The 20,467-nt window shown below is 39.8% G+C and overlaps 1 protein-coding gene across 1 annotated transcript; it reads left to right on the top strand.

The window, feature by feature from the left end:
* Positions 1–6: 6 nt before the first annotated feature.
* On the top strand, positions 7–14,553 carry BHMT2 (betaine--homocysteine S-methyltransferase 2). The gene is made up of 8 exons (XM_032629050.1): positions 7–48; positions 3,724–3,856; positions 5,728–5,819; positions 6,825–7,016; positions 8,292–8,439; positions 9,518–9,700; positions 9,962–10,190; positions 13,599–14,553. Exons 1-8 carry the CDS (start codon positions 16–18, stop codon positions 13,678–13,680), a joined length of 1,092 nt encoding a protein of 363 aa, XP_032484941.1. The 5' UTR covers positions 7–15; the 3' UTR covers positions 13,681–14,553.
* Positions 14,554–20,467: the final 5,914 nt, after the last annotated feature.

Raw genomic sequence — 20,467 nt, 5'->3', positions numbered from 1 at the left:
CACAGCCGCTGCGCGATGGCGATGGCCGGAAGCCCCGGAGCCAAGAAGGTGAGTTTCGGGGAAACCGGGAGGTACTCAGCCCTCCTGGCCGCGGGGCTTCACCTCAGCCCCTAATCAAGCTCTGCGGTCTGGGCGAGGCACCTGGACGGCTCTGAGCCTCGGTTTACGCGCTCGCGAGTCGCTCGGACGACTGTAGTGCCTAGGTGTCAGGATGAGATAACAATATTGGGTAGCATTTATGGAGCCTTGACTCGCTGCCCTGCACTGCGCGAGTGCTTCATGCAAATTATCTCCTCTTCACGTTTATTCCCATTTTACAGGTGAGGAAACTGTAGGCTCAGAGTCCGAGACCCTAGCTCAGGGTCACCGATCTAGTTCAGGTGGAGCAGGGGTTTGAAGTCCAGCCATCGGACTCAGGCCGCGCTCACATTTCCTGCCCTCCGCCCGCCCGCACCTACAGCTCTTCGACTCAATGGCCCCAGTGCTCGTGCCCCTCGTGTGTTTGGGAAGGGCCGTTGCCTGGTCTCCCAAGCCTCGGACTGGCCTGAAACCGGTCCCGGGCATGGACACCCCTAGACCCGCGGCGGGGATGGAGGGTGGGGTTCGCGGAGCCAGGGGTGGGGCCTCCGCCTCATCTCACTCCGTAGTCCGAGTCTCTGGGCTCCCCTTTCCCGATCTGCTCGCCAGCTGTCGCCCTGTTCTCCCATTTTTACGCTGGATGTGTGTGTGGTGGGGAGAAGGCGTGACAAAACAAAATTAGGAAAAGGGCATGAACTTGGACGCGGGACATCTCCAAACTCCTCGAGGCAACCCATCTGTGCTCCCTAATTCAGAAGAGAGGGTGGGGAAGGAAGGGGGGATGTGCACCACCGTTTTACTTAGTAATACTAAAAAGATAGGAACAACCAAGATGCCCTGCAATAGTGGGCTCCGTAAATAAAGTGCATCCATTTAATAAGTTATTAGGCAGCCAATTAAAAAGCTAAGTATGGGAACAGGCAAAGTGCTTTGCAATGTTAAGTTACAAAAGGAGATATATCACAGACTGATCCCAACTACATAAAAATATTTATACACACGCTGCAAGGAAGGACACAGTAATGGTAGTAGTTCCATAAGATGTGGAATATACGTTTAAAAAACTTAACAAAAAAACATATTCTGGTTATGTTTTTCTGATTATAAAGGTAAAACATGGGCATTGAGGCAAATGAGCATGATAGAAAAAAAAAGAAGCAAAGAACATTGTGTTGACTTCTTTCTCTGAACTTTCTCTAATACTATGTTCACTTTTACAGTTCATTTTTTTTTAAGGTTTTTTAAAAATATGCTCTCCCTGTTCTATTTTTCCTGGCCTCTGCTCTTTGCAACACCAAGATTATCATATGAGAATCCATGTTAATGTGTACCTGGGAGTTAAGACGTTAGTGGGGCAGAGCTAACCTCACCTCTGTGCTCAGCTAACAGGTGCATTTTAAGAATTCATTTAACTGCTACAGAGGACACTTCCAATTGCTTCTTTAATCCAAAAGAGCAGTCCTGGTGGCAAGTTCAGGCAGATGGACCTCTGGCAGCTTCCTGCCATAGGGTGAAGTTGGTCTACTCCTCTGTGTATGAATAGAGGTGCCCTGAAGCCAGATCTTAAATCCAAGAGGTCTAGATACTGTTAATTGCAAAAAGAGGGCATAAACGCCTCTCAGAGATCACCATCAGATCCAAGGCAGAGTCACTGCCACACTGAAAGGGAAGATGGAATGAAAATATAAATATACTGCGAATAATTTCCAGTGCTCTTTATTTTACACAGTCCTGTCATTCTAGAGCTGGCTTTAGATCATACAGGTATAGCAGTTAACTGAGGTGGTAAGTCTAGCGGTGAAGGAGGGGCTAAAAGATGCTCTGAATTCAAATATTGATAGTTTATTTTGCTAATGGCTGTTTAGAAAACTGGCAAAATTTTAAATGTTGGACAAACATCTAGATAACAGACCAAAATGCCTTACATTTACTTGCTATCATGAAGGCAACAGTCAAAATTTGCACTGTCATTTTCTTAAAATCCTAGCTAATTTTCTATTAAAGAGTATCATCTCTTTCCTCCTTGTCAGGACCAAGTTTATAGCATATGTGAGGTTTGTGCCATTTTCAAAACAGTCCTGTCTGTCTGCTAACTCTTGGCATATTTTATTAAGGGCCTACTCTTTGTTAGGTGCTGTATGAGGTGACAGAGCCTCAAGCATCTTACAGCTCTGGTTAACAGAGCTGGGCTCCATTCCACTTCCCTCCACAGGAAAATGGAGATGTGGTAGAGATAGTGGCCTGGTACTTAGCCTCAGGGCAACCACTTCCAATGTACCTTCCTGGGCTGCAGATATGACTGGTTAGAAGGGGCAGTGGGAACCTTTCCTCCCCCATTCATGCACTGCTCTGTGTCCAGCTGTAGGCAGGGCTGAGAGGAACTGGCTGGTATTTTCAACAAAAGGCTGTATCTTCAACGAATGCAGTCTATACAAGAGGGATAGGGATCCCCATGGGGGTGTTTGCAGTTTTTATAAATCGCAGGGAAGTTCTTTCTGAAAAAATGACACTTGACCAAAGACCTGAAGAAAATCAGAGGGCGAGCCATTCAGGTATCTGGGGAAGCACTTTGTAGACAATGGAAACCATAGCTTTGGATAACTGCTCTGGATGCAACCTAATATTCAGATTATGGGTGGGCTGACTCGAAAGGTGGTAAATAGAGACTAGGTTAGGAATTTAGAAGGTCTGATGTCTGCTTTTTCACTTACTGAGCTCTATGATCTTGAGCAATTCACTTAGCCTCTCTGAACCTCAGTTTCCTCATCTATAAAGTGGGAATAAAAACTATCCGCCTTGCCTAGCTCCCAAAGTTGTTAAGAGTACCAAATGATAACGTGTCCGTGAACATGCTGGAAAATGTAGGGTATAATTATAAAATGTTGTGTCCAATAGGATTATGTCCAGTGGTTCACACACAAAAGAGGTTTATTTTTCTCACCTAACGAGAGGTCTAGCGGACGGTCACCGTCCACGGCGTCTGCAGCTACTCCAAGATGTCATTAAGACACCAGGCTGCGGGTATCAGCCTGCGTGTGGCTTTCAGTGGCATGGCTGCAAGATGATGGCTATACCTCCAGGGCTTAAGCTGACATTCCAGACAGGACAGAGAAAAAGGGACAAGAGGGAAGGGAGTGGGCATCTGTATCAGGAAAGCAAAACTTTTCTAGAAATCTTCAGCAGACTTTCACTTATTTCCCATTGGCCACCACTGTGTCACATGGCCACCCCACTCAGCAAAGGAGCCTGAGGATTTTTTTTTTTTTAAGTTGGGGACATTGTCTCCCCAAACAAAATATATTAGCAAAGAAGAGGAGAAAAAAATGCACATTAGGTGGCTAGCAGTGTCTGCCACAAACATCTTGAAAAACCAAAATAACCATTGTGGCATCAGCACTTTAACTACAATTTGACTCAGATTAAATTGTATTTGAGAAAAAATAGTCACAGAACTTTGCACAAAACAAGTACCTGGATTGTCCAATAATAGAGTATTCTCAATCTTTCTGAAATACTATTAGGCATGGATGATTTCAACAGAACTGGAGCTGTGAGAGCATTGTACCACCTTTCCTAAAATTAGAGACTGCTTTTAGGAAAAAAAAAAAAGAGGGGTCTTAGGTGATTTTTCTTTCTCTTCTTCAGGGCATTTTGGAACGTCTGGATAGTGGGGAGGTTGTGGTTGGAGACGGCAGCTTTCTCATAACTCTGGAGAAGAGGGGCTACGTGAAGGCCGGGCTCTGGACTTCAGAAGCCGTAGTAGAACATCCAAATGCAGGTCGGTGCCAGCATCACCCCTGAGTGTTTATCTGGGTGACATTTTGCTTAAATCTGACTGAGAGAAGATAAATAAAAGCGAGCATTTTCTTTCTTTTTAAAATAAATTTATTTATTTTAGTTATTTATTTATTTTTGTCTGCACTGGGTCTTCATTGCTGTGTGCGGGCTTTCTCTAGTTGCGGTGAGCGGGGGCTACTCTTTGTTGTGGTGAGCGGGCTTCTCATTGTGGTGGCTTCTCTTGTTGCAGAGCACGGGCTCTAGGCGCACAGGCTTCAGTAGTTGTGGCATGCAGGCTCAGTAGTTGTGGCTCGTGGGCTCAGTAGTTGTGGCTCATGGGCTTCGTTGCTCCTCGGCATGTGGGATCTTCCCAGACCAGGGATTGAACCTGTGACCCCTGCATTGGCAGATGGATTCTTAACCACTGCACCACCAGGGAAGTTCCGTGAGCATTTTCTAGGGACTGTTTCACTTGCCCAAACTGCCAAGATGTGGAGACAGTGGCAGTACACGAGCTGAAGAAAGGGCTTCTCTCTCCTTCCCTCCCTCCTCTACACACACACACACACACACACACACACACACACACACACACACACACACACAAACACACACACACACACTTGCATCTTCATATTCAGGGAGTGCTAAAATATACATACCAATATTTGTTCCATGAATACTTACCTTGTATATTCAAGAGTTTCCTTAACATAGTAAAACTGTTATTGCTTCAGATTCATCCTTCTGGCTAATTTGCATACGATATTAAAACAGTACATTTGGTAGGGACGATTAATGGTAACCACCAGCTTAACAGAATATAGACAAATAGCAAATATAGATTTGCAAATATAGATATATATAGCAAATATAAATTTGCTGTTCTAAATGAAAGTGGGAAATAAAGCCAAAGAAGATATGGGTGAAACGGGATACAAGTTGGGAATGGAACTTTTGATTCACTCTGATTTTATTCATATATACACAGTGTGTCAGACAAACATGGGGTCATGTCTAGGTCCTTCTACTGACCAGCTGAGTGACCTTGAACAAGTCATTTGACCTCTGAGGATCAGTTTCTTCATCTGTCACATGGGGGCATGACATGGACTGGCTGTGAGGACTTGTGAACTAACCCACATGAAATGCCCATATAAGTACCCAATGGCCATGATTACTGTTTCATCAGACACCCAGAGTTATATGGTAGGACAGAGTTTTGTCTTTCTGGTGTTAGCAGGAAGATTTCATCTGACCCAAGAAGAATTCATTCTTAATTTTAGAAAATCTTCTTTGCTCAACCAGGAAGAAAGTGTTGAAATAGCAAGGATAAAGACTGAGTTGGGGAGGAGATGAAGGGAGAGAGAGGAAGGAGTTTCTGATGGGCCAAGGAAAACTCCCTGACTGCGTTTCCCCAGCTGCTTGCTATTGAATACACTTGATAGGGGCGCCACCCATATGCATTCTGCCCACTGTGAGAATTCCCTCATCCTGCTTTGAGGGCCCCCCAGTGCTGACTGTAAGTAGACGAGCTACATCCTTCATGACACTGGCAAATGAATAAACCCTCTCTAGACCAAGAGACCAAGGGACAGTTGGCCAACTGGGCCTTAGTGTCTGCATGTGACTGCAGCAGGCCATGGGGCCCACTGGCAGGTCAACATGAGGCTACTCTAAACAGCCCCCATTTGGTATGGGCTCTGCCTTGCCCCTAAATTCTGCTGACCTGAATCTGAATTTCTTTATAAGTACCAGGTTTGAAATTGTGTATGATTGAAAGAGATGTGAATGGATGAGCTGCCACTGAAAATGATAGCTTCTGTGATTTTTACTTTTTTAATTTCAATGGAAAAAACAACTCCTTTGTAGTTCGTCAACTTCACATGGAATTCTTGAGAGCGGGATCAAATGTCATGCAGACTTTCACCTTTTCTGCCAGTGAGGACAAAATGGAAAGTCAGGTAAACGATAATGGGGCAGGTGGGAGTGGGGAGGGGCGGGGAGAGGGATCATCTATAATAAAAATAACCTCTTGATGGGAATCCATGGAATTGACCTGATGTGTTACTACACTTTATTACAAAAAATAATAAAATATTTTTTAAAAAAATAATAAAAATTTTTTTCCTCCACATAAAATACCTATCCAGTAATTAATCATGATGTAAACATATAGGTACTAAATAAATAAGCATTTTCTGTCTCTTTATCTAGGGGAGGCGGTGGGACTGGGAGAAAATATGCCATTAGAAGGGCATGACCATCCTTCTGTGATATGTTTTTGTAGGGAAAGAACACTTTATAGATGCTCTTGTTACCTTCTCATTTCACATCCTTCTCTTCTGACTTGTCCATGTTGAGACAGGGCGGTCCTAGGGAACACAGCACTAGCCTAGGAATGAGGAGAATTGGGTTTTATACCCAACTTTGCCACCTATTGGTTGTGTGACTTTGTGTTAGACACTTAAAGACATGGAGAACTGGTTTACTCTGCCAAATGGAGATAACTGATGCTTACTTACATGCATAGGGTTGTTGAGAAAAGTGGGTAAGGATGTGGAAGTATTGTGAGATATTCTGCAAATATAAAGTATTAATACTTGTCAACGTTAATGCCCATTTATTCATTCAACCAACCAACATTTATTGAGTACCTGTTATAGTCCATTCTCTATGCTAGATACAAAGATGATACAAAGGCAAAGACACTATTCTGAAGTGGCTCACAGTCAAGTATGGGAGACAAACAAATGAGCATTTACTAAAATCCAGTGTGGTAAGTACAATATGAACATACAAGCTCACTGGGAGTAGAGATGATACCCAACTCTGCTGGTCTTCTCGAATTGCAGTTTAAACCAGTGACTTGTGCTTATGCTACTTGCTCATCGCCCCCTTTGATATCTATTAGAGCTCACCTTTAAAATGCCAGGCTCACCATGTGTACTCTTGCTGTCTAACCTCAGTGGGAAGCTGTAAACACCGCTGCCTGTGACCTTGCCAGAGAAGTAGCCAACAAAGGTGATGCTTTGGTAGCAGGGGGGATCTGCCAGACATCATTGTACAAACACCACAAGGATGAAGCTAGAATTAAAAAACTTTTTCGACAACAGCTAGAGGTTTTTACCAGGAAAAATGTGGACTTCCTGATTGCAGAGGTAAGCCTAACATTAAAGGGGCAGGGCTGGAAGGGGCTGTGGGAGGGGAGGATAGAGGCTGTCCGGGAGTAAAGCCTAGAGGGTAGGCGGCTGCTCAGGCCTCACCATTAACACTTAGTGCCAAGTAGTAGTTTCCTTGCTCTCCTCCATCCCTGCCTTGCTCACTCCCATCTCTCTGCTTTCACTAAAGCTATAACATCTGAGCAATATTTTGAAGTTAGAATCAATAAGCGTTGTCACTGACTGGATATGAAGGCCCGGAATATCCTCTTTCTCCCATCTCCCTATTTCCCATCATGATTGCTACCAACTAGAGTCAAGGCCTCAACCCAGCTCTTCACCCCCAACAAGGACAATAGCCTCCCAACTGCTAGTTCCCCAATCGCCCTACTGAACTTACTGAAAACCTTGCTACGTCAACCTTCCCAAGGCTTAGGGCTACCCAAGCCTGGCTAACCCACCAGGAAAAAATAATCTACAGAAATGAACACAAACTCTGCCCTATATGTTCTCCAGATGGATGAGAACACAAGTTTGTTTTTTAAGAACCTCTCTTTTGACTTTCTCTGCCATTCCTCACACACTGCTTCTGCAGAATCTAAGTCAAAAAGGAAGAAACAGGGAGATTTCTGCTAGCTTTTCTCCACTTACTTAAATTAAGTTCAGCTTTTCAATTGTGGCACTTATGGGGTTTCCTGGGAAGCACCCCTGCAAATGGCCTGGGTTTACCAGACAAGGTGTCCTGTCTACCATTGGCAAAGACACTCAGTAGCTACATCTCCCTTCTCTATGCCTCGATGTTCTCATCTGGGGAATTAATCATATTTCCCTTCTTACTTTATGGAGCACTTTAGAATATCGAACTAGAAGTGAATATAAAAGTATTTTGAATTGTAAAGCATGATAAACAATTATTCAGAGATCACCAATTATGATCTCTGAATTATGCAGAGATCACCCAAGTTCCATAAAAAATGAGTCCAAAATTTATTAGCAAAACTTTTGTTCCTTCAAAAGTATGATTTTAAATACTCAGTTACTTTAAAACCTTTTTTTAGTATGATATCTGAATGAAAACCTATATGTTATTGTTAAAGGAATTAAAATATTTACTCAGAAAAGTATTCTGTAGTCAGTCTGATAGAGACACATTTCTTAGCACATTTTATCACATATATTTGGTAATTTTTATAACTGTTTTTGTAACATTTGCGGTCTACCACTCAAAATCTGCTTTATATTTGGACCAATAGAAGAACATGAAATTTCTCTTAGTATTTTGAACATGCTGAAGAAGCTGTGTGGGCTGTGGAAGTCTTAAAAGAAGCCAGAAAACCTGTGGCAGCCACCATGTGCATAGGCCCAGAGGGAGACATGCATGGTATAACACCTGGAGAATGTGCTGTGAAGCTGGCGAAGGCAGGTAATGTGGACCCATGATATGATAAGCAGTTCAGTTATTGTTTATGAAATGTTTCTTAACATTGGGAGAGCAGTTCGGAAATAAAAACATTAATCGGAATCTATCTCTTTATCTGTAAAACTTAGGAGGTGGAGGGGGACAGCTAATTTCTAAGACACCTTCCACCGATTAAAAAAGAAAATAAAGATATCTGTGTCTGTTTTTGTGCCAGTACCATACTGTCTTTATGACTGTAGCTTTGTGGTATAGTCTGAAGTCAGGGAGCAAGATTCCTTCAACTCTGTTCCTCTTTCTCAAGATTGTTTTGGCTATTCAGGGTCTTTTGTGTTTTCATACAAATTTTAAAATTATTTGTTCTAGTTCTCTGAAAAATGCCATTGGTAATTTGGTAGGGATTGCACTGAATCTATAGATTGCCTTGGGTAGTATGGTCATTTAAAAATATTGATTCTTCCAATCCAAGAACACTGTATATCTTTCCATCTGTTTGTGTTGTCTTCAATTTCTTTCATCGGTGTCTTATAGTTTTTGGAGTACAGGTCTTTTGCTCCTTAGGTGGGTTTATTCCTAGGTATTTTATTCTTTTTGATGCAATGGTAAATGCAATTGTTTCCTTAATTTCTTTTTCTGATGTTTTGTTGTTAGTGTATAGAAACGAAGTCAGACAGAGAAAGACAAATATCATATCACTTATATGTGGAATCTAATAAAATGATACAAATGAACTTATTTACCAAACAGAAATAGACTCACAGACACAGAAAACAAACTTACGGTTCCCAAAGGGAAACAGGGAGGGGGGAGGGGAAAATTAGGAGTTTGGGATTAAAAGATACACACTCCTATATATAAAATAGATAAACAACAACGACCTACTGTATAGCACAGGGAACTATACTCAATATCTTGTAATAACCTATAATGAAAAATTACCTGAAAAAGTATATACGTATAACTGAATCACTTGACTGTACATCTGAAACTAACGCAACATTGTAAATCAACTATACTTCAATTTTAAAAAATAAGCAAGTAAATAAATTTTGAAACAAGTAAATAAATGTACTTCTTTGCATAGGGGCTTCAATCGTTGGTGTGAACTGCCGATTTGGGCCCTGCACCAGCCTGAAGACAATGAGACTCATGAAGGAAAGCCTATGGGCTGCAGGGCTGAAAGCACACTTGATGGTGCAGCCCCTGGGGTTCCACATGCCCGACTGTGGCAAAGGAGGGTTTGTGGATCTCCCTGAATATCCCTTCGGTAAGCTCAGACACATATTAGAGACCTTGTGGTTTCTTGTTGTGACAAAACGGAAATGGCTATAATGAACAACTACAGTACAGACTTACGATACGAGACTGTATAAGACAAAGACTTTCAGTGTTAACCAAAAATTAGCTATCTGAGGAACTCACACTCTAAAATTTATAGTTTCTTCATTGAAAAAAGAAAATACCCCTTGAGCATCAATTGTTTGAATATAGAGATGGTAACAGAAGTGCCATAACTATTGTATTACAGCACTGGAGCCCAGAGTTGCAACCAGATGGGATATTCAAAAATATGCCAGAGAGGCCTACAACCTGGGGGTCAGGTACATAGGTGGGTGCTGTGGATTTGAGCCCTACCACATCAGGGCAATTGCAGAGGAGCTGGCCCCGGAAAGGGGATTTTTGCCTCCGTCTTCTGACAAACATGGCAGCTGGGGAAGTGGTCTCAACACGCACACCAAACCCTGGATTAGAGCCAGGTAGGAATTTTTTAATTAACTTACTGTTCTCCTGTAATCTCATTTTATTTATTGTTAGCTTTATGCATGCACATGGTAATACAAATTCAAAAGTGTAGAAGTGGGCTTCCCTGGTGGCGCAGTGGTTGAGAGTCCGCCTGCCGATGCAGGGGACACGGGTTCGTGCCCCGGTCCGGGAAGATCCCACATGCCGCGGAGCGGCTGGGCCCGTGAGCCATGGCCGCTGGGCCTGCGCGTCCGGAGCCTGTGCTCCGCGGCGGGAGAGGCCACAGCATTGAGAGGCCCGCGTAACGCAAAAAAAAAAAAAAAAAAAAAAGTGTAGAAGTATACAAAATGAAAGGTAAAAGCCGCCCATTTCTGACACCCATCCCCTTCCAGGGGTAACCTGTTTGCCATTTATGTTTTGAAGTCTTATTTCTCTATTTCTTGTTTTATCAATTTTAAGTGGTAATTACCCTTTATGAAAGCTGAGGGATTTAAATCACATCATCTTCCCCCTTGCCCCGATCTCCTTTTCACAAATTTGACTTATTACATTTTTGCTTGTTCTGCTGGCGATCTTTACAAGTTTGAATTTCATATTTAACTACTTGTTTTTTAATCCCTCAATATGAGGCAGTATCTCTTAATTCCACTCTCTGTAAAATAAGAATTGCCTTCCTCCATTTCCCTCTACTTTTCCTCCCTCATCTACCTCTTGGTTTCTTTAAGGTATACAACTACTTTTACATCATCAAGGTTTATAACCAAACACAGTATAAGCAAACACAGTGGCAATTCAGTAATTAAGTGTTCAATTCCATGTGAAATCAAGACTTGGAACATGTTTCAAACTGAAAACCTCGTTTTTTCCAGTTTCAATATTCAGGAAACCAGGGAAGGCCCGTCTGATCTTTCTCTTTCTCTGTCTTATGCTTCCAACCTTCCCTTCCCATATTGCTGATCATGGTTTCTGACCTCTTCAGATTCAAAGAGAGAAGAGAGCAGGTGGAAAAGGGAGTAAACTTGTATTGCTTAATTGACACCCTATTAGGAAGACCACATTCTCTGGGCCTGGCAGACCCTCATGAGTGTATTTACAGTTCTTCAGAGGCTGCCACTGGAAACTTTTGTCTGTATTTCTCATGCCACAGGCGTTGCATTTTTCTCTGAAAATTTTTCTCTGCTTTGCCCTCAGATCCCAACTTTCTCAGCAGGTCACTATAGAATATACACTATTTGGGGGAGTCTCATTTTCCTTCCTGGTGTTTCTCTTGAGCCTGATTTTAAATATGCCCAGGCTGGCTCCCTCTCTCCTATTAGGCTCAAAACTGGCTAGAAGACTTTTCATCTTTCCTTTAAGGAGACACACTGAGAGTGTGGTCTGATCCCAATTTAACCACACTATCTTCACTCACAAAATAGCTGACCCGTTGGTCTCTGTGATCTAGATTTTCCAGTGTAGAGTCAAGTGAGTCATCTGACTGGCTCTTAGGCAACTACTTTGAAACTTCTGCAGAGTGTCTGTCTTGCTTTAATACCTGATATCTATCGTATCTTGTGCCACCAATAAAATTTCCAATCTAATATCCTGGTACCCTGATCACTATTTTCTAAACATTATTCACTACAGAACCAAGAGAAAGAGAAATAAACCTATTTTACAAAACCTGAGCCCCTTGAGAACGTTCCAAGCATCAAGGTCAAATTGATTCTCTCCTCTTAGATTTCATCCATAGTCCAAACTCAGGCCATACTTTAATTTGTTTCATAGTTGGATTTTCTTTGTACAATGTTTGGTTTTATAGGAGTTTCTAATTAACTCTTTTTTATTGTTGAAAGAAGAATAATAGACCTTCACCTTCTCTAAGGTCTTCCAATATCTAAATTATACTGTTTGTTACAATTACTTTATTATTGAAGATATTTTTCTGGGGGCTCCTTGAATTACTGTTCTGTTTTGAATCATTCTCTCTCTCTCTCTGTCTCATCTGTCAATCTTTTCCATCTTTTAGAAACTAACCACAATTTCTGCTCTTCTCTAATCAGAGCTGTTATGTCTTTAATCCATTTTGTACTTCTTTATCCATTTCAGTAGAATTTAGAACAGTCTTCATTTTTGAACATTTAGGACAATGTTCCTAATGTAAATTAATTTAGATTGTAGAAGTAGGCAAGAAATCATTTAGGCAAACATTTCTTCTGGGAGGTATGGATATTTATCCAGGAAGATTTTTTTTATAGGTCTCATGCTTAGGAAAAAAAGTACTAAATAGAAATATAGGGACTTCCCTGGTGGCATGGTGGTTAAGAATCCTCCTGCCAATGCAGGGAACACAGGTTTGATCCCTGGTCTGGGAAGATCCCACATGCCGCAGAGCAGCTAAGCCCGTGCACCACAACTACTGAGCCCACGCGCTCTAGGGCCCATGTGCTGCAACTACTGAGCCTGCGCACCTAGAGCCTGTGCTGCACAACAAGAGAAGCCACCACAATGAGAAGCCTGTGCACCGCAACGAAGTGTAGCCCCTGCTCACCGCAACTAGAGAAAGCCCGCACACAGCAACGAAGACCCAACGCAGCCAAAAAATAAGTTAACTAATTAAATAAAATTACTTAAAAAAAAGAAATATAATTAAAAGGTGAGGAAAGTGTACTTTGATGATGATTAAAATAGTTCAGATAAGTGAGAAATGGCTTTTTTTAAATAAACACTGTCTAGGGATTCTTAAAATTCATTAGCAATTTCAAATAAAACATTATTCTATAGAATAAAGCCAGACATTCCTTGTACTCCCAAACATACTGATGTTCACAAAAATTTGTGATTACCCAGAAACCTGTAGACACCCCAGATTTCTGACATTTTCATCATCCAAAAATATTGGTTTATTCATTGTTTCATAGGTAAAATGGAGAAAGCTATAAAAATACATTTAACAAAAAGGTCTGTGACCAGGAACCTTTGTGTTCTTTCTTTGTCTAAAAACAAGGCACAAATACTGACAAATTAATTTGTATTCTGTTTTTGGTTACTTTTTGAAGAATTATACTTTGCCTCATTACGTTTAAAACTGGTTTCATATACTTGTCATTATGTTAAAATATTGAGTAGAGCTAGAAGGACCCTGCTAGAAATTTCCAAATGAATATAATTCACAAAAACATGTAGAATTCGAACATGTTGTCTTTTTCTGAAAGGTGGTATGAAACCCAGTGATTGTTATTGAGGATAGAAATGTAGAAAGACTCCTGGAATTAATGGATATGGGCATAGTTTTTCTGTCTGTATGTTGAAACTGAAATTCTACTTTAGCCTGATCATCCACCAAATTTATGAGTATTTAGCCAATATATATATAAAGTATTGGACTTATAAAATAGACATGAATCTTTTAATCGACTAACTATATATTTTTTAAAACACAGGGCTAGAAGGGAGTATTGGGAAAATCTGCTGCCGGCTTCAGGCAGACCTTTCTGTCCTTCATTGTCAAAGCCAGACGCCTAAGGAGTAATGAAAGAAAACACTGAAATAGCAGAATGGAAAGGAATCCCCCTCAAGCCCCATCTGGAACCCTTCCTCGCCTCTATCCTCAGGCCACCCTGATGTCTCCAGCTGCTGAACAGCTAATGTGCTGTCAATTCAACATGGGATGCGTATTGCATTCCTGCTGTGCTTAAGCTCCGAGCGGGATGCTGGGGGAGGTGCAAAGCTGATGCGAAAGTCTTGTCGAGTAATGCTGCAGGACGCGCTTTTGAAGGGAATCAAGAATAGTGAGACTTGTCTTTTAGGGTGAATTTGAGATCTTAAAATAATGAAGTCTGTGAGCAACAAACCCAGTGATTAATTACAGAGACTAAACTAGGTACAGAAGGAGGATAGAGCAGCATTCTAAACTAAAATGAAAGTAATGAGTCTGCCTTTCTTAAATGATTTGTATAATGACCCCAAAGACAATCCCAAAGGAAAAGATGCAAAAAATGTTTTAGGACTTTTTGAAATAATCATATAACCTTCTAAAGTGATTACTTTCAGAGATGATTTTACTTAAAGGTGTTAGGTCCCAGAATTTTAAAAATGTGTCTATATAATCACAAATAGCTAGATTATAAACTACCATGGACAAGGACAATGTGATATGCTTCTTATATTTTTCCTTAAAGTATTTATCATTGTGCCAGGCATACTAATAGATGCTCAATGAGATACTTATTTTAATTGTTTAAAATAAATAAAAATAGATAAACAGTTTTGGAAGACCTTTTGAAAAGTTAGAGTTCAAATCTATCTTGGTCTAATATTTTCTTGACTTATATTTGAGCTATTTGCTACATGCCAATTTCTCTCTATTTTTCAAAACAATGTATCAATTTGTAACAATAAAATTAAAAATAATTTACCTTTTATAAAAGTGTTTGAATACTTTAAATTTTATGGACATTCTTTGGAATAGTAATAACAACAAGCATTTATTACTTATTATGTTCCAGGCTCTTGCTTCTCTCTCCCTCTCTCGCTCTCTCCTCTCTATCATATATATACATATATGACAAAAGCCAACCTACATTTATGAAACACACAGGTTTCATTTTGGGTTAGTAAGTGCAATGCTCAGAATAGAATGTTGATGAGATGGAAGTTGATAAGAGACAAACAGGTAACAAATAAAGTCCTTAAAAAATAGATTTCCTAGATTGAAAGATTCAAAATTTATATAGTAATGGATCACATTTTATTATAGATAATAATAAAAACATATTGGGGAAAAGTATTTCAAACTATTTGGTTCTAACTCCAATTTAATAATTATGCCCCAAAATAAAGTGAGAAAAGTATGCTCAGTCCTCCACTGTTATTGCCTTGGTCTGACAAGACTAGAAAATACATTTAGATAATTAAGAATAATGGAAAAGTGAAAATTATATTTTATGTAGATGAAATGGTTATATAGCTAGAAATCTCAAGAAGATCATCTGGAAAGCTCTTACAAACAACAGGAGAATTCAGTAAAGTAACTGGTTAAAAATTTTATATACAAAAGTCATTGCTTCTCTATATACACTTGACAATGATTTTGAAAGTATAGTGGAAATAAAGATCTATTTTATTTTTTCAGCAAAATGATTAAATATCTAGGAATAATATTACAAAACCTGTGTAAGAGCTGTTGAAGGAAAGTTGAGGATGCAAAGTAAGACGAATAAATCTACACACATGCTCATAAAGAGAAAGACAATATTTTAAGATACAAAGTTGTTCTAAATTGATTAATAAATGTAATATAATCCCAAGGGGAAAAAATCATGAGTATTGAGGGGAAATAGACATGCAAACCTCAAGTGCACATGGGGACGGAGGGTATATTCTAGGGGTTATGAGAAAATTAGATAAAGAGAGATAGTGAGGAAGGTGTGGCCTTGTCAGATAACCACTGGCTATATATATATATATATATATATATATATATATATATATATATATAACATAGTAATTAAAGCCACTGGATACTTGTATTAAGAAAAAGTTCAGTGGAACATATATGTATATATATAAATGTTAATGTATGATAAAGAGGGTATTATTTCAGGTCAGTAAGGGAAAGCTGGATTGATAAAGGAGGTATTTCAGGTTAGTGAGGAAAGCTTGATTGTTTAATAATGTTGGACATTTGGTCAGTAACCTAGGAAGAAAAAGTTGGATCTCTTAGAACAAGTTCAAGGTTGATCAAAGTTTTAAACATAAGTCCATAAGAGAAAACCATAAAAGAAAAAAAGAAACATAAATTTCACCATATAAAATTAAATGTGTGCACAAAACCCAAAATACTCTAAACAAAGTCAAATGGGAATGATGTGTAACGAGGGTTAGTAACCACTATTCCAGTAAAGGGGTCTTAAGTTGTCTTAGTTCAACCATCCTCCCACCTATGTAGATGTTGTGAGGAGGGCTCTCCTATGTGATTGGCCTTCAGAACTCCACACCGTTTTCTTGGGCTCACAGGTGTTTTGAGAGGGAGATGTACCCAGCTAGGGACCAAGCAAAGCCTTGGGGTCAGTACTAGCATCATCACCCTTGCTTGACCATCACTCTTTCACTGTGGGATATGATGCTGTGAGTCAGGTGCCACAGGAAGCACAGGGCACCTGGTAGAGATGATGTGAGGTGCTGGGTAGTGAGTCTGCAGGCACTGACAGGGAGTTCAGGCAGCTTCTGAGCACTGATACATTATTCCTTAATGTGGTACTTAAGGAACCACAGGCCCAACTTGACTCTTTCCTTCCCAGGCAGCAGGTCCTCTCCCTTCTTCGGAAACGTCTGGGGATCAATTCTCAGCTCCTGTGGCCCACGTGCAGCTCATACTGTCTCTTCCCCACTACCCACAATGCCCCACACCTTTTAAGTTTTCTGAAAAACCTCTTTCCCTCTTGCTCTGTTGATATAACACGGTATTAGACCAAAAGGAATGGAGAAATGAGGTCCACTTTCCTAAAGGCACCCTTATTGGAGGTAGGGACAATATTTGCTCTTTATCTTTCCAGGGCAGGAAAAAGAGGCAGAAAGAATAATAATTTATTCTTTCTTTTTAATCTGTAAATTATTATTATGCATAATAATAATTTACAGATTAAAGCAATCTGAGTGCTAGTATCCTGCTACAAATATTTACATACATTTGAAATACCAAGGGAGATTTTCCCTAACCTATAAATCAGAAAATAGATTTCCTTAACCTATTAAATATAGGAAAAGATATGCAACACATTCAAAATTAGGTAAATGCATGTGAAAACAAGAAGATACTTTTTTTACCTATCATTAACAAAAACAAAAAAAAAGATAATACCTTGTGTTGTTGAGAGTGTAAAGGAAAAGTCACTATTGTACATATGCTTTTTGTAGAAGTGTAAACTTGTACAAGCTATTTGGAAAGCAATTTGGCCATTCCTATCCAAATTTAGAATTCACACACCCTTGGAGGAGCAATGTCATTTCTAGGAATGTAGCCTACACTTATTTTCATATTTGTGCAAAAGCATAAGTCTGGACACTGCCAAAATATCCATCAGTGAAATACTAGTTAAGCGATTTATGGAACGTGTACAGGATGATAACCCATGGAGCCATTAAAAGGAATACATGCTATGATATCATATGCTATTGCTTATATGTGGAATCGAAAAAAAAATGATACAAATGAACTTATTTACAAAGCAGAAATAGACTCACAGATATAGAAAACAAACTTATGGTACCAAAGGGGAAGTGGGGGAGGGAAAATTAGGAGTTTGGGATTAACAGTAGATATTAACACACTACAATATAAAATAAAGAACAAGGACCTACTGTTTGGCACAGGGAACTATATTCAATATCTTGTAATAACCTATAATGGAAAAGAATCTGAAAATATATATATATGTATAACTGAAACACTTTGCTGTACACCTGAAACTAATACAACATTGTATATCAACTATATTTCAATAAAATTTTTTTTAATTAAAAAAGAAACAGAATACCTGAGCTCAACATGTACTGAAGAGGAAGGACCTCCCAGACAAGTTCTAAATGAAAGTATGCTCCCATCATGCGTGTGTAGAATATTTCTGGGAGGAATGCTTCCCTCTTATGAAAGGAAGACTAGTGATTGAAAGTATGGTGTAGAAATTATGGTGTAGAAGGAAGACTTCGTTTTCTCTGATACCTTTCTTAGTGTCTAAATGTGTCAATGAAATAAAAATTTTTAAATTTTTATAATTTTAACATTTATATCAAGATTTCTGATTGCAAGAGGGAAAATCAGATTTCATGAGTTTCCTGTTGTGATACAGAATGAGAAACACTATATCAGCAATGATGTACCAGCCAAAGGTGCCTGAGTGGAATCTAATCAAGCCTTTGGATTTCACTTCCAATTTAGAGGAAATACAGGTGATGTAGGAACAAGGTAAATAATTCCACAAGGAAACAATCAGGTGAATCATATATGCTATAGGATAGCTGCTGGCCTGGTCCATTCCACAGATCCGTGTATTGGAAGTGCTCACGTGTATAAAACAAACCAATGCAACTCATGGTCTCGTATTGGATCCTCGTATTGGATCCTTTGACAAACCTACTGTAAAAGGCCTCTTGGGTACAAATTATGAAAAATTTAATATGGACTTGGTATTAAGGAATCAGAATTAATTTTGTCCTTACTTTTTAGAGGTAAGAATTTTTAATGCATACTAAAATGTTAATTTACTATTTATAATTCACTTTAACTATTTTAACATATAAAACTGAGGGTTTTCTTAAAAAGCAAAACTCCTATAGGTTCTGATTTGGTATAGAGAAATTAAGAAAAAGGTCAAAAATGATCAGTGAAACTAAGGAAAACTGGTTTGAACTAGCTCTTTCCAGTTCCATAGCAGATGTTTACTAGGGAGTTTCCAGGAACAGTAGATGGTCCTCTGATAAACCCTGCAGTGCTGTGTGTAGAAACAGCAACGCAGACCGGCAAATTGCGGGCATGGAAACCATCACGAGGGATGGAAGAGATGTGCTGAAACCAAGAGGCGAAGTTCAGTTGGAAAAACAATTCCTGTTTCACAATGAACACAGCCACGATTTGATACCCTTAAGCAAAATTGTAAGCAAAGTTAAGCAACCCATTTTGGCTGTACAGCCAGCCGCCTTGAGGTCGAGTAGATATTTTGTCTAATCAATAATGAAAATGCTGAAGAGTTTCAGAAGGGTGCAATTTTGCCTGACATCAGAGTTATTTTATTAGAGTTTTGAGCAAAGTAGATGGAACATGCTGACTATGGCACTGCTGGCGCTCACATTTCATTTCATTCCTGCTATTTGGTCAGAAGAGAAAGGAGAAGAGGAGAAAGGGGGAAGTAAAAGTTATATTTTTCATCATAGGGACTCATATGAGCTGGCCTCTTCAAAATAGTGAAGCTGGAGAAACATCTTTCCATGTGATGGTGACTACAAACCATGGAGATTCTGTGCTCTCATACCAATTATACTCACTCATTCATTCATTTATTCACTCAGTCACTCACTCGTCCATTTGTTATTCAAATAACATTTTCCTAGTGCTTGAACTCTGGTAGTTACTGCACCCCTCCCATGTGCTTCCAAAATACCCTACGTTTATCATGAATAAGTACAATGTAGTTTTAATACTCCCTTGATCATTCCTGTTTATTTGCCTGTGCCCTACTAGAGGGGTCAGAGAAAATATCTGGTTAATTGATGTATTCCCATTACCTGGCACATTACAGAACTCAAAAAAGATGTGTTGGTTGAGTGAATGAATGAATGTACAAACCAAGCTAGGGTCAAGGGATGCAAAGACGAATAAGCCACTGACTTATGCTGCCTGGTTGAACTCTCTTGCCAAAAATATTTTGAAGAACAAGTACCTGTCGTATGACAGACCAGCATCAGATTGTGTTCGTTTGAAAAAGCTGAAGTTGGGGAGACTGGTGTGAGAAAAATAGGGGGCATCAGGAATCGGAAGGGCGTGCTATGCAAGCAGAATGGCTCGGGGGCAACCCCAGGAAGGTCCTGGCTGGAGTAGACGGAGGAAGAGTTAAGGTAGAGGAGGGAGTTGGCACTCAGGGTCATTAGCAATGGAAAAAAACACACGTTCAAAAATGCATCATTGCCGTTTAAAATATGGAAACCACTTTGAAGTCTAAGAAAACGTAAAGCCAACATGGCCATTCTAACTGTTTCTTGAGAAGATGAGTGTGGAACACATTATTCCAAACTACTTTCAGCAACAGCAAAATGATAAATCATACTTTTCTGATTAGGAGATTAAGAAATATTGGTTCCCTATTCATGAAAGTTGGGCTTCATTCCATGCTGAAGAAGCCTTACAAGTTGCTATGATGAACAGATAGACCTATATGTTCTGATCTCAGGGGCAATAAACACCCGCCGACACTCCCCTCTAAGAGTGCTTATTTCTCTTACCTACTTGTTCGTTCATTCATTCATTCTCTTCCAGAAATATTTATTAAGGCTGTTATGAGCCAGGCACTGTTCTGGGACTACACAGGGTGATCAAGTGGACTGGTTGGTCTGGGACAAACCCAGTTTTAGCACTGAAAGTCCTGTGTCCTGGGAAACCCCTCTCTCCTAGGCCAAAGTTGGTCATCCTAGAACCTACTTCAGTGAGGTGAAGTTGAAATATTAGGTAGAGAGGGCCCTTACTAAAAAGGTTATTTTCAAGAAAAAACTTGGAGGAGGTAAGGACAGTAACACATGGATATCTTGGAGAAGAGAAGTC

Source organism: Phocoena sinus, chromosome 3 (assembly GCF_008692025.1).
Source record: "Phocoena sinus isolate mPhoSin1 chromosome 3, mPhoSin1.pri, whole genome shotgun sequence".
In the NCBI taxonomy this organism is placed as follows: Eukaryota; Metazoa; Chordata; class Mammalia; order Artiodactyla; family Phocoenidae; genus Phocoena; species Phocoena sinus.
Note: the sequence above shows the minus strand (reverse complement) of the source record. Positions and strands in the feature narration are given on the sequence as shown.